Raw genomic sequence first — 16,531 nt, 5'->3', positions numbered from 1 at the left:
CCAAACACCAACACCACCACACACCAACACCACCGAACCCCAACACCACCACACACCAACACCACCACACACCAACACCACCACACACCAACACAACCACACACCAACACCACCACACACCAAACACCACCACACACCAACACCACCACACACACCACCACCACACACCAACACCACCACACACCAACACCACCACACACCAACACCACCACCACCACACACCAACACCACCACACACCAACACCACCACACACCAACACCACCACACACCAACACCACCACACACCAACAACACCACACACCAACACCACCACACACCAACACCACCGAACCCAACAACACCAAACCCCAACACCACCACACACCAACACCACCACACACCAACACCACTACACACCAACACCACCACACACCAAAACCACTAAACCCAAAAACACCAAACCCCTACACCACCAAACCCAACTCCACCAAACCCTAAAACACCAAACCCAAACACCACCAAACCCAACACCACCAAACCCAACACCACCAAACCCAACACCACCAAACCCAACAAACCCAACAACACCAAACCCCAACTCCACCAAACCCAACTCCACCAAACCCTAAAACACCAAACCCAAACACCACCAAACCCAACACCACCAAACCCAACAGCACCAAACCCAACACCACCAAACCCGACACCACCACACACCAACACCACCACACACCAACACCACCACACACCAAAACCACCACACACCAAACACCACCAAACCCAACAACACCAAACCCCAACACCACCAAACCCAACACCACCAAACCCAACACCGACACAAACCAACACCACCACACACCAACACCACTACACACCAACACCATAAAACCCAAAACCACCACACCCCAACACCACCAAACCCAACAACACCACACACCAACACCACCACACACCAACACCACCACACACCAACACCACCAAACACCAACACCACCACACACCAACACCACCGAACCCCAACACCACCACACACCAACACCACCACACACCAACACCACCACACACCAACACAACCACACACCAACACCACCACACACCAAACACCACCACACACCAACACCACCACACACACCACCACCACACACCAACACCACCACACACCAACACCACCACACACCAACACCACCACCACCACACACCAACACCACCACACACCAACACCACCACACACCAACACCACCACACACCAACACCACCACACACCAACAACACCACACACCAACACCACCACACACCAACACCACCGAACCCAACAACACCAAACCCCAACACCACCACACACCAACACCACCACACACCAACACCACTTCACACCAACACCACCACACACCAAAACCACTAAACCCAAAAACACCAAACCCCTACACCACCAAACCCAACTCCACCAAACCCTAAAACACCAAACCCAAACACCACCAAACCCAACACCACCAAACCCAACACCACCAAACCCAACACCACCAAACCCAACACCACCACACACCAACACGACCACACACAAACACCACCACACACCAAAACCACCACACACCAAACCCCAACAAACCCAACAACACCAAACCCCAACTCCACCAAACCCAACTACACCAAACCCAACACCACCAAACCCAACACCACTACACACCAACACGACCACACACCAACACCACCACACACCAACACAACCAACACCTCCACACACCAACACCACCACACACCAACACAACCAACACCTCCACACACCAACACCACCAAACCCAACACCACCACACACCACCACCACCACACCCAACACCACCACACACCAACAACACCAAATCCAACAACACCACACACCAACACCACAAAACCCAACTCCACCAAACCCTAAAACACCAAACCCAAACACCACCAAACCCAACACTACCAAACCCAACTTCCCCAAACCCAACACCACCACACACCAAACACCACCACACACCAACACCACCACACACCAACACCACCACACACCAACACCACCACACACCAAACACCACCACACACCAACACCACCACACACCAACACCACCACACACCAACACCACCAAACCCAACACCAAACCCCACACCTCCACATCCTGACATCACCACATCCCGATACCACAACACCCGACACCACCACATCCCTATGCCACCACACCCCATCATCTCGACATCCTGATACCACCACACCCCGACACCTCAACATCCCGACACTACCACAACCGACACCAACACCACCATACCCGAAATCAACACACCCAAACATCCCGATACCACCACACCCAACACCAATACGACCCGACACCTCCACATCCTGATACCACCAAACCCGACACCACCACACCCGACACATCACACCCAACACCACCACACCCGACACCATCACAACCAACAGCACCACACCCGACACGACCATACCCGACACAAACAACACCATACCTGACACCAACCGGCCGACACCACCACACCCAACACCACCACACCCCGACACCACCACACCCGGACACCACCACGCCCGACACCAACACAACCAACACCACCACACCCAGACACCACCTTTCCCTGATACAACCACACCCTGACACCACCACACCCGACACAAACACCACCACACCCAACACCATGACACCCAACACCACCATACCCGACACAAACAACACCATACCTGACACAAACCGGCCGACACCACCCAACCCAACACCACCACACCCCGAAACCACCACGTCCAACACCTCCACATCCCGACACCACCACACCCAGACACAAACACCACCACACCCAGACTCCACCTTTCCCTGACACAACCACATCCTGACACCACCATACCCGACACAAACACCACCACACCCCGACACAACCATACCCGACACCACCATACCTGACACCAACCGGCCGACACCACCACACCCAACACCACCATACCCGACAACACCGCACCCGACACAAACACCACCACACCCCGACACAACCATACCCGACACCACCATACCTGACACCAACCGGCCGACGCCACCACACCCAACTACACCATACCCGACACCACCATACCCGACACCACCACACCCGACACAAACACCACCACACCCAGACACCACCTTTTACCTGACACAACCACATCCTGACACCACCATACCCGACACAAACACCTCCACATCCCGACACCACCACACCCAGACACAAACACCACCACACCCAGACACCACCTTTCCCTGACACAACCACATCCTGACACCACCATACCCAACACAAACACCACCACACCCGACACCATGACACCCAACACCACCATACCCGACACCACCACAACCGACACCACCATACCCGACACAAACACCACCACACCCCGACACCACCATACATGACACACCACACCAGACACCGCCATACCCGACACAACCATGCCCAACACAAACACCACCACACCCCGACACAACCATACCCGACACCACCATACCTGACACCAACCGGCCGACGCCACCACACCCAACACCACCATACCCGACACCACCGCACCCGACACAAACACCACCACACCCCGACACAACCATACCCGACACCACCATACCTGACACCAACCGGCCGACACCACCACACCCAACACCACCATACCCGACAACACCGCACCCGACACAAACACCACCGCTGCCGACACTACCATACCCGACACCACCATACCTGACACCAACCGGCCGACGCCACCACACCCAACACCACCATACCCGACACCACCATACCCGACACCACCACACCCGACACAAACACCACCACACCCGACAACACCATACCCGACACAAACACCACCACACCAGACACCACATCCGACACCACCATACGCGACACATCACACCCGACACTGCCATACCCGACACCAACACACACCGACACCACCATACCCGACCCATCACACCCAACACCACCATACACGACACATCACACCCGACACTGCCATACCCGACACCAGCAAACCCCGACACCACCATACCCAACACCACCACACCCGACACCATGACACCCAACACCACCATACTCGACACCACCACACCCGACACCACCATACCCGACACAAACACCACCACACCCCGACACCACCATACACGACACCAACACACACCGACACCACCATACCCAACACCACCATACCCGACACCACCATACCCGACACCACCACACCCCGACACCACCATAAACGACACCACCACACCAGACACCGCCATACCCGACACCACCATACCCATCACAAACACCACCACACCCCGACACTACCATACCCGACACACCACACCAGACACCGCCATACCCGACACCACCGTAACCGACACAAACACCACCACACCAGACACCACCATACACGACACATCACACCCGACATTGCTATACCCGACATCAACACACACCGACACCACCATACCCGACACCACCACACCCAACACCACCATACCCGACACCACCACATCCAACACAAACACCACCACACCCCGACACCACCATACCCGACACAAACACCACCACACCCCGACACCACCATACCCGACACCACCACATCCGACACCACCATACCCGATACAAACACCACCACACCCGACACCACCATACCCGACTACACCATACCCAACACAAACACACCCGACACAAACACCATCACACCCTGACACCACCATACCCATCTTCCCGAGGCAAGTGAGTTAACTGACTATAAATGTCCATTTTCCACCCTTGCCGAACTAGGCTGGTATTATGGAGTTACATTTTGGCTGGACTAACGAGTCTATGCATAGTCCAATCAAAATCGCGCACTGAAATCGAAATCCGGTTCGTAAAGTGTCATGCAGATTTCTGTCGACGGCAGGATTTACAAAGCATGTGCACCGCTAACTCGTTGTCAACAGATATTTTCTACATTTTTTCATGCTTTTAATGAAGGTGCTCACGTGATTTGATGTACTTCGCGATGTAAGACTCGTTTTATCACAATATACTAGTATATCTTGATTATCAATCAGATCGTCTTGAGTGGGCGCCACCGTTTTGTTTGAAGCAAATGCAAGTGATACGAGAGGTTGAATCTGATTGATCAATAGGAGAGGCATAGAAAGAACATAACTCGTAATAGCCACTGGTGGCGCTACGATCGAGCCCAGTAATTCCAGCCTAGTTCGGCAAGGGTTGAAACTGGACTTTTAAAGTCAGTTAACTCTCTTGCCTCGGGAAGATGCACCATACCCGACACAACCATAGACTATATAATAACGCTGTTGGCATTGACTACAGACTACCCGATAAAGGTGTCACTGCTTCTTACAGACTACATAATAACGATGTTGGTGTTGACTACAGACCACCTCGATAAAGGTGTCACTGTTTATTACAGACTACGTAATAACGCTGTTGGTGTTGACTACAGACCACCACGATAAAAGTGTTATTGTTTATTTCAGACTGTCGTATTAACGTTGTTTGTGTTGACTACAGATCACCTCGATAAAGGTGTCACTGTTTATTACAGACTACCGTAATAACGATGTTGGTGTTGACTACAGACCACCTCGATAAAGGTGTCACAGTTTATTACAGACTACCGTATTAACACTGCTGTTGTTGACTACAGACCACCTCGATAAAGGTGTCACAGCATATTACAGACTACGTAATAACGCTGTTGGTGTTGACCACAGACCACCACGATAAAAGTGTCATTGTTTATTACAGACTGTCGTATTAACACTGCTGTTGTTGACTACAGACCACCCGATAAAGGTGTCACAGTTTATTACAGACTACTGTAATAACACTGTTTGTGTTGACTACAGACCACCTCGATAAAGGTGTCACTGTTTATTACAGAATACATAATAACGCTGTTGGTGTTGACCACAGACCACCACGATAAAAGTGTCACTGTTTATTACAGACTGTCGTATTAACGCTGTTTGTGTTGACTACAGACCACCTCGATAACGGTGTCACTGTTTATTACAGACTACCGTATTAACACTGCTGTTGTTGACTACAGACCACCTCGATAAAGGTGTCACTGTTTATTATAGACTGTATAATAACGCTGTTGGTGTTGACTACCGTAATAACGATGTTGGTGTTAACTACAGACCACCTCAAAAAGGTGTTACAGTTTATTACAGACTACCGTATTAACACTGCTGTTGTTGACTACAGACCACCTCGATAAAGGTGTCTCTGTTTATTACAGACTACCGTATTAACACTGCTGTTGTTGACTCCAGACCACCTCGATCAAGGTGGCACTGTTTATTACAGACTACAGTAACAGCGCTGTTGGTGTTGACTCGTCTATTGATAACTTCTTGTATCGTTGGGACGTGTCATTTAGGCGTGTCATCCGTTGGGTCAGTTTCCTACATGGATTTCCTGGAGTGATTTCCTATTAGTCGCTAGTATTTTAGAAGGATCAGTTTTAAATTACAATCACGGTGAAGACTGACAGCGAACAGCATATATCCTTGCACCGTTCACGCAACAACACCAACACTTACCAGCGTTTCACTGACGGAGCGGATCGTTACAATGTGTTACCTGCCTGACTTATATATAATTCACTCTCTCACTCACTCCGCAAGAAAATCGTTATTTATATGTTGAAACAAACAGAAAAAACGAACAACTGCACAACCAATAAGCGAAACATCTGGCAACATCTTAATAACACAGTTCAAAACTAATAAAGGTAATAAAAGTAAATTAAATACTGAAAAACTGAATAAACCAGCTAAAGTTGAACGAAAAACAACCCAAAAGACATTCAGGAAATAATATGTTAAACACACTTCTAGAAATATTTCAGTGAACTGTAATGTACAAATGTCTATTAATGCTGACCCAGAGTATTAAGACTTGCAGGAAATCAGAAAGCCTGTCTGTTGTTGTCAACTCTTCGCAAAGTCCAACTCGAACCCACCTCGCATCAAGAAACTGCCGACTACAATAAGAACACCAGAGACACATATGCTGCTACACCGTCGCAACAAATGAGAGTGAGTGAGTGAACAATAAATAGATAGGGGCGATGTTTAACTTGTTTTGTTTTGGGAAAATAGTTATCGATAATCTTAAGCAAAGATACAATAAATAGATAGGGACAATGTTTAACTTGTTTTGTTTTTGGAAAATAGTTATCGATAATCTTAAGCAAAGATACAATAAATAGAGAGGGGCGATGTTTAACTTGTTTTGTTTTGGGAAAATAGTTATCGATAATCTTAAGCAAAGATACAATAAATAGAGAGGGGCGATTTTGAACTTGTTTTGTTTTGGGAAAATAGTTATCGATAATCTTAAGCAAAGATACAATAAATAGATAGGGACGATGTTTAACTTGTTTTGTTTGGGGGAAATAGTTATCGATAATCTTAAGCAAAGATACAATAAATAGAGAGGGGCGATGTTTAACTTGTTTTGTTTAGGGAAAGTAGTTATCAACAATCTTAAGCAAAGCTACAATAAATGGATAGGGACGATGATTTAATTATTTAATTGTTTGTTTGGAAATTAGTTATTGACAACCTTGGTGCACGTTTTAGTCGTCTTTTCTTGTGGCAAATGTTTATATCGCAATAACTAAAAGCATGCAAACGACATTATTCAGTAGTTTGTTAATATCTTGTTAAAATATCATTTTTCAATCTATTGAGCATTAACAGAGTTTGATGAGTGATGCTATGATAAATGTCTGAACTGTTTGGGAGGGACCAACTCTCGAACGTTGGTACGGATCACTAATGGCTTATGGGACTTTTGGACGGTCAGGGAACATCCTGAGCAGACTGGGAGTCCTGGGACTTCCAAAACTTGAGCGACTGGAACTTCTGCCCTGTTCGCCCAGTGCAACATCGAGCTGCTCAACCCTCCTACCGTGGTGACCTACATTTCGTTTACTTTAAATTGGACTACTTATGGTTATAATGATGAAGATACCAATATCACGTCTACCACGTTTTACTAATGAAATTATAATTTCACTGCACACACTGATTGTGCTTGTGAAATTTCAAAATACGCGTTTCATGCAAATCTCTGCTAAATAACAGCAACAAAATAAAAGTGGCAAAACCATTTCCATAATCATAGAAAAACTCATAGAAAATAATCTACTGGGCAAAGACTTAGAACCCCACCATCCATTGATGTGAATGAGTGAGTGAGTGAGTATGGTTTTACGCCGCTTTTAGCAATATTCCAGCAATATCACGGCGGGGGACACCAGAAATGGGCTTCACACTTTGTACCCATGTCGGGATTCATTGATATGAAGTTTGACATCACAGCACTGTTGTTCCAGAGAGGCTGCGACAAGCAAGGTACTATCAGCAGATTATAATAACACTGACAGTACAGAGTAATCAATAGTTACACCACATTGTAGATTGTTCATTTCAGCCGCTAAATCTTTTATATATTGAATAGAGTACAAGGTCGGTTACATTTTGCATCCTTGTTTTCCATCATGTGAACCATTATATGAATCTTGAATGTAACACGTTACAGCAGTATAGAAAGCATGTACAGCTTGAAGATGATTATGGAAAAGATTTTTGTTGCTTATATTTAGCAGAAATTTCTTATGATTACAGAAATCGTTTTGTCCCTTTTATTTAACATTGATTTTTTATGATTATGGAAAGGAATTTTGTTGCTATTATTTAGCAGAGATTTATTTTTTTGATGGAAAATCATAAATGTTCATAGGGTGATCCCGTCAACACCCCTGGGCGTGCTTCTTTCACTATACATTGTGTGTCTAACAGAGACATGGTTATTTATGTAACATGTAAAAGTATACACTCTCCACAAAACGAAACGCACAAGTAGATGTTTGGTAAATTTATGTACCTAATAAAGTCGATATATTTAATTTAATATCATAGATACAAATATGACATTTTGGAGCTCGATAGTCACATGTAGTCGTACAAAGGCATTTGTTCATTGTCATTCCCATAAGGCCACAAGGTTGCGCTGAACTCAGTATCTCGTGTGACTGCCCCAGGCAGCGATCACGGCTCTGCATCTCCGGCTCTGCGGAATTCTGCGCCATTCTGCTTGTAACGCGTTGGCCAGTTATGGGGGTGTCTGCGGCGTGTTCTGACGTTGACGTACACGTCGATCGAGTTTATCCCAGAGGTGTTCGATTGGGTTGAGATCTGGAGATCTCAACGGCCAGGGCAAGGCGTTGATGTTGGCATTATGAAGCTAGTCTACCGTGACACGAGCTCTAGCGGTCAGTGATTGGAAGAAGGTGAGGTTAAAGAATTTGATTCGTGTAGCGATTTGCTGTCAAATTTCCCTGAACCAAAATCAAGTCAGATCTCGTGGTGTAAGACCACGAGTTACGAATGCCATAACTTGCACGGGCATTTTGCTTCACTGTTTTCCTCCATGACATTTTTTTTATAAGTGAAAACAATGCCGTTTAAGACATTGCAAATCGACAATGGCTGCGTTTTGACCACCAACATTTTCCAATAACATTTATCCAATTTATATGCCGGACTTTTGTGGAGTCAGGTTCAATTAAATATATACTATCTGTGCGTTTCTTTTTTTGAAGAGTGTATAAAGTAAAATCAGGATATGCTTTCATGCATATATAGCCTGCACATCCAGATGTATTACGAGACACAATGACTATAAAACTATGCAAATGTGTATACTAGAACGGTCATATTTAAAGATATACAAGCGGGGAAAAGTAATTGTGTCTCTTACAAAGTGCAGTAAATCTTATGTTATTGAAAATCACACCATGATAGTGGTGCTAGATTGAAGTGGCAAATGTCAACCAAACATCAGCCCAACTGAGCTAGCGTTACCGGCTGCTTCTAATGCTGGTGTAGGTGTCGCTCCATCTCATCGCAGACATGCCCTATTTGGGAGAGGTATGGAGAAACAGCCGGCCATGGCAGCACAACAATGTTATGCTGCCTCCAAAACTCTGCTACAACGCGTGCAACATGTGGGCGGGAATTATCCTGCTGCACGGTGACGCTGCGTCCCTGCAAGGGTAGAGCTTGGAACTCGAACGATGTCGTTCCGTCATCGTACGCAATTCAAGTTGCCATTAACAATGATGAGTTGCGTTTTCCCAAGAGTTGTAATTCAACCCTATACTGACGACGTTGACTAACGCAAGCGTCGCTTAAAACTTCTCCTGGGCGCCTGAAGACCCATTCATGACCATCAGAGCTGTCCATATGAAATCTGGCTCATCTGTGAAGAATATATACTGTCCTAGTCTTGCTGTCTACACCACACTGACGGTGAGGTTTGGCATCGATTCCAAAGATGCACATATGGTTGTCTTGTTGACTTGAAGTCATGCGTAGACGACCCTGCTGTAGATCACGTCTCCAAAGAGATAATATTGTGTTTCGATGAACATGATTTTTATCAAGCCGTGACATTGCGTTAGCGTTATATACGGTTAAACAAAAGTGCTTTTATGATCACCTGATAGCTAAACAAACATTGTGAGCTGTTTACATTAAAAAAACACGTGCATGAGTAAACTGCTCCCAACAAACACGCAAACATCTAATTTGTGGGGGGCGCATTAACAAGCACATGAACCACGACCTTAAAGTCGAGATGTCTTTATGAATATGTATTGAAAAGGGCATTTTTTAATTTCAGATTAAATTTATTTTGGTTGAATTTTGTATAAAGCACCGTCAGGAAATAAGGCTAGTAAAACGTCACTTTGTCAACAGTATGCCATCGAGGTGTTATGCATGTATCGCTCAACATGGCAGACACACCAGATACTGATTTACACGAACGGAATTAAGTTTTCAGACATTTATCATCCATACACCTTCACTATCACTATTTTAAACACATTAAAAATACATTTAGCTTGAGTTGCTTGCAATGAATCTTAATTCATAATTAAAATTAGTTTATCGGAAAAACTCAAATTTAAAAATCCATATTAATCCTGAAGGTTCTTTTACAAGATGAAAACGTAGTCCATTATTTATAAGTTAATAAGAACTCCATGTTAGAATTAACTAAACGGTAAATGGTTATGGATGAAATGTACATTTTGAATTCTACAGTCTACAGCATTTATCATGCTATGTAACCTTCACACAGTTCCAGCCAATATCACCTCTCATATATAGCAAAGACCCGTGAAGATCCGGGGTAGAATAGGTCTTCAGCAACCCATGCTTGCCGTAAAGGGCGACTATGCTTATCGTAAAAGGCGACTAACGGGATCGGGTGGTCAGACTCGCTGACTTGGTTCATACATGTCGTCGTATCTCTATGGCGTGGATCGTGATGTCAATCACTGGATTGTCTGGTCCAGACTCTATTATTCACAGACCGCCGTCATATAGATGGAATATTGCTAAGTGCGGCGTTATACAACAAAGAAACAAACAAAACTTTGATGGCAAGGATAATTTGCAGCCCTACATGCAGACTTACATGACACTTTCACTGTTTTGTGCCAATCTAGATGTTCAAGCTTGTGTATATATAAATTACATTGTTGCAATGAATGTTTTAGAGAGAAAAAAAGGCTCACCAGTTGAAATTAAAAATCTGGTTTCCAGACAGCCATTTTTATGAACTAACACGTGTCCATGCACCCGTGAATCCCCGAACGGCAAACCTGATTTGTAGTTTAAACATATTCTATTCAAATGAACTTGAAAGGACTTGGTAAACATGTCTAACTGACTTATTATAAATACCGCACACTGTTATTGTTGACGTCAAAACTTAAAGGTCACACAGAATCAATACAAATTATAAAGTAAGACGATCTGAATTCTTCTAATTAGCGGTGTCGCCAACCATAACTGCTCCTTATCTTCCTGTTTCTACACGTAATTTATGTGTATTAGCCCTGCAGTCTCCGTAGCTGTGGCATTGCGATGACGTTGGTGGAACAGTCGAATGTAGCGATCCTGTGCAAGGGTAGTAACTCTTGGTTGGCCGGTTCTCGGACGGTCTGCAGTGGAATTGAACTGTGTGTATCAGTCCCAAAGGCTGCAAATGGTGTTGTGGTGGACGTTGAAGTGGCGTGCAACAGAAGACTGCGATTCCCCTCTTTGGTTACGTCCTATGGCGATGTTCCGATCGACAGCGCCGAGTCTCAGCATTTTCGAACTTGAAAAATGAATGACAAAATTATTGGCTTATGCTTGCCTTTTTATAGCCACTACCACGAGTTACGAATGCCATAACTTGCACGTGCATTTTGCTTCACTGTTTACCTCCATGACATTTTTTTAACAAATGTGAAAATAATACCGTTTAAGACATTGCAAATCGACAATGGCTGCGTTGTGACCACCAACATTTTCCAATGACGTATATCCAATTTATATACCGGATTTTTGTGGAGTCAGGTTCAATTAATTACATACTATCTGTGCGTTTCTTTTTTTGAAGAGTGTATAAAGTAAAATCAGGATATGCTTTCATGCATATATAGCCTGCACATCCAGACGTATTACGAGACACAATGACTATAAAACTATGCAAAATGTGTATACTAGAACGGTCATATTTAAAGATATACAAGCGGGAAAAAGTAATTGTGTCTCTTACAAAGTGGTGTAAATCTTGTGCTATTGAAAATAAAACCATGATAGTGTGGCTAGATTGAAGAAGTGAGTGAGGGAGTGAGTATGGTTTTACGCCACTTTTAGCAATATTCAAGCAATGTCGGGGGGGGGGGGGGGGGGGGGGCGCACAAGAAATGGGCTTCACACATTGTACCCATGTCAGGAATCGAACCCGGGTCTTCGGCGTGACGAGCGAACGCTCTAACCACTAGGCTACCCGGCCGTCCCCTAGATTGAAGAAACAAGTACATGGGCGAATATAGTGGCAAATGTCAACCAAAAATCAGCCCAACTGAGCTAGCGTTACCGGCTGCTTCTAGTGCTGGTGTAGGTGTCGCTCCATCTCATCGCAGACATGCCCTATTTGGTAGAGGTATATTGAGAAACAGCCGGCCATGGCAGCACAACACTGTTATGCTGCCTCCAAAACTCTGCTACAACGCGTGCAACATGTGGGCGGGAATTATCCTGCTGCACGGTGACGCTGCGTCCCTGCAAGGGCAGAGCTTGGAACTCGAACGATGTCGTTCCGTCATCGTACGCAATTCAAGTTGCCATTAACAATGATGAGTTGCGTTTTCCCAAGAGTTGTAATTCAACCCTATACTGACGACGTTGACTAACGCAAGCGTCGCTTAAACGTTCTCCTGGGCGCCTGAAGACCCATTCATGACCATCAGAGCTGTCCATATGAAATCTGGTTCATCTGTGAAGAATATATACGGTCCTAGTCTTGCCTACTGATCCTCTGATGCTGTCTACACCACACTGACGGTGAGGTGGAAGCAAAATTGGGCGTATCCCGGACATTGGGACCGGATGTTGTGCTCCCTCAACCGGTTGCGTATGTTTCTGTCACTAATTGCTCTCAAACCAGGAATAGTCCTAGCTGTTTATGTGGTAGTTTGGCATCGATTCCGAAGATGCACCAACCGAATATGGTTGTCTTGTTGACTTGAAGTCACGCGTAGACGACCCTGCTGTAGATCACGACTCCAAAGAGATAATATTGTGTTTCGATGAACATGATTTTTAGCAAGCCGTGACATTGCGTTAGCGTTATATACGGTTAAACAAAAGTGCTTTTATGATCACCTGATAGCTAAACAAACATTGTGTGCTGTTTACATTAAAAAAAAGTATACTACTCCCAACAACCACGCAAACTCCTATTTGTGGGGGGCGCATTAACAAGCACGTGAACCACGACCTTAAAGTCGAGATGTCTTTATGAATATGTATTGAAAAGGGCATTATTTAATTTCAGATTAAATTTATTTTTGTTGAATTTGGTTTAAAGCACCGTCAGGAAATAAAGCTAGTAATACGTCACTTTGTCAACAGTATGCCATCGAGGTGTTATGCACGTATCGCTCAACATGGCAGACACACCAGATACTGATTTACACGAACGAAATAAAGTATCCAGACATTTATCATCCATACACCTTCACTATCACTATTTTAAACACATTAAAAATACATTTATCCATTATTTATAAGTTAATAAGAACTCCATGTTAGAATTAACTAAACGGTAAATGGTTATGGATGAAATGTACTTTTTGAATTCTACAGTCTATAGTATTTTTCATGCTATGTAACCTTCACACAGTTCCATGCAATATCATCTCTCATATATAGCAAAGACTCGTGAAGTTCCGGGGTAGAATAGGTCTTCAGCAACCCATGCTTGCCGTAAAGGGCGACTATGCTTATCGTAAAAGGCGACTAACGGGATCGGGTGGTAAGGACTCGCTGACTTGGTTCATACATGTCTTCGTATCTCTATTATTTACAGACCGCCGTCATATAGATGTAATATTGCTAAGTGCGGCGTTATACAACAAACAAACAAACAAAACTTTGATGGCAAGGATTATTTGCAGCCCTACATGCAGACTTACATGACACTTTCACAGTCTTGTGCAAATCTAGATGTTCAAGCTTGGGTATATATAAATTACATTCTTGCAATGTATGTTTTAGAGAGAGAAAAAAGGCTCATCAGTTTAAAATAAAAATCTGGTTTCGGGACAGCCATTTTTATGAACTAACACGTGTCCATGCACCCGTGAATCCCCGAACAGCAAACCTGATTTGTAGTTTAAACATATTCTATTCAAATGAACTTGAAAGGACTTGGTAAACATGCCTAACTGACTTATTATCAACACCGCTCACTGTTATTGTTGACGTCAAAACTTAAAGGTCACACAGAATCAATACAAATTATAAAGTAAGACGATCTGAATTCTTCTAATTAGTGGTGTCGCCAACCATAACTGCTCCTTATCTTCCTGTTTCTACTCGTAATTTATGTGTATTAGACCTACCACCTGCTACATATCTCCCGTATCTAATTAGCATGTACTTACCGTATCTGACCCTATCATTCAAGATAATTTCCCGTATAGCATGTACAGGGAGAAGACTAATTAGCACATCCAAGTTGATTGTCTTCATAGATAGCTTCTCTTGGTTTAAAGTAACTAGTAAGCAGGTATATCTTTTAACATTTGATGCTAACAAACATACTGAAACAACATCACAAAAACAACCACACCTTGATACAGATGAACCCCAACACCGTCACACCCCTAAACCATCACACCCCATCCCCACGGCACCCCAACACCACCACACTCCTAAACCATCACACCCCATCCCCACGGCACTAAAACACCACCACATCCCATCCCCACAGCACCCAAACACTACCACACCCCTAAACCATCACATCCCATCCCCACGGCACTAAAACGGCACCACACCCCTAAACCATCACACCCCATCCCCACGGCACTAAAACACAACCACATCCCATCCCCACAGCACCAAAACCCCACCACACCCCTAAAACCACCACATCCCATCCCCACGGCACCCAAACACCACCACACCCCTAAACCATCACATCCCATCCCCACGGCACCCAAACACCACCACAACCCTAAACCGTCACACCCCATCCCAACGGCACCCAAACACCACCACACCCCTAAACCATCACATCCCATCCCCACGGCACCCCAACACCACCACACCCCTAAACCATCACAACCCATCAACACGGCACCCAAACACCACCACACCCCTAAACCATCACATCCCATCCCCACGGCACCCCAACACCACCACACCCCTAAACCATCACAACCCATCAACACGGCACCCAAACACCACCACACCCCTAAACCATCACATCCCATCCCCGATGCACCCAAACACCACCACACCCCTAAAAACACCACATCCCATCCCCACGGCACCCAAACACCACCACACCCCGATACAACTGCACCTTAACATCACATTACCTGGAGACAAAAGCACCCAAACACCACCACACCCCTAAACCATCCCACCCCATCCCCACGGCACCCAAACACCATACCACGACCCTAAAACCACCACACCCCATCCCCACGGCACCCAAACACCACCACATCCCAACACAACCACACACCAACTTCATCACACTCGAACACCACAACACCCCGGCATCCCATATCCACGACACCTCGTCACGATCACACCACAACACCATTACACCACAACACCATCACACCACAACCCTAAACCATCACATCCCATCCCCACGGCACTAAAACACCACCACACCCCTAAACCATCACACCCCATCCCCACGGCACTAAAACACAACCACATCCCATCCCCACAGCACCAAAACCCCACCACACCCCTAAAACCACCACATCCCATCCCCACGGCACCCAAACACCACCACACCCCTAAACCATCACATCCCATCCCCACGGCACCCAAACACCACCACAACCCTAAACCGTCACACCCCATCCCAACGGCACCCAAACACCACCACACCCCTAAACCATCACATCCCATCCCCACGGCACCCCAACACCACCACACC

The 16,531-nt window shown here is 45.7% G+C and overlaps 1 protein-coding gene across 1 annotated transcript in view; it reads left to right on the top strand.

Moving 5' to 3' along the window:
* LOC125374633 (extensin-like) overlaps nt 1-15,942 on the top strand; it is a 31,142-nt gene extending 15,200 nt beyond the window's left edge. The window contains exon 3 of the mRNA XM_048385667.1: nt 15,341-15,942. Coding sequence (XP_048241624.1) covers nt 15,341-15,942 — 602 coding nt within the window. The remainder of the gene's footprint in view (nt 1-15,340) is intronic.
* The last annotated feature ends 589 nt before the right edge of the window (nt 15,943-16,531 follow it).

Source organism: Haliotis rufescens, unplaced genomic scaffold, assembly GCF_023055435.1.
Source record: "Haliotis rufescens isolate VD_foot unplaced genomic scaffold, xgHalRufe1.0.p SCAF_10, whole genome shotgun sequence".
NCBI classification, from domain to species: Eukaryota; Metazoa; Mollusca; class Gastropoda; order Lepetellida; family Haliotidae; genus Haliotis; species Haliotis rufescens.
The sequence above is the reverse complement of the archived record's forward strand: the minus strand, read 5'-3'. Positions and strand labels throughout refer to the sequence as shown.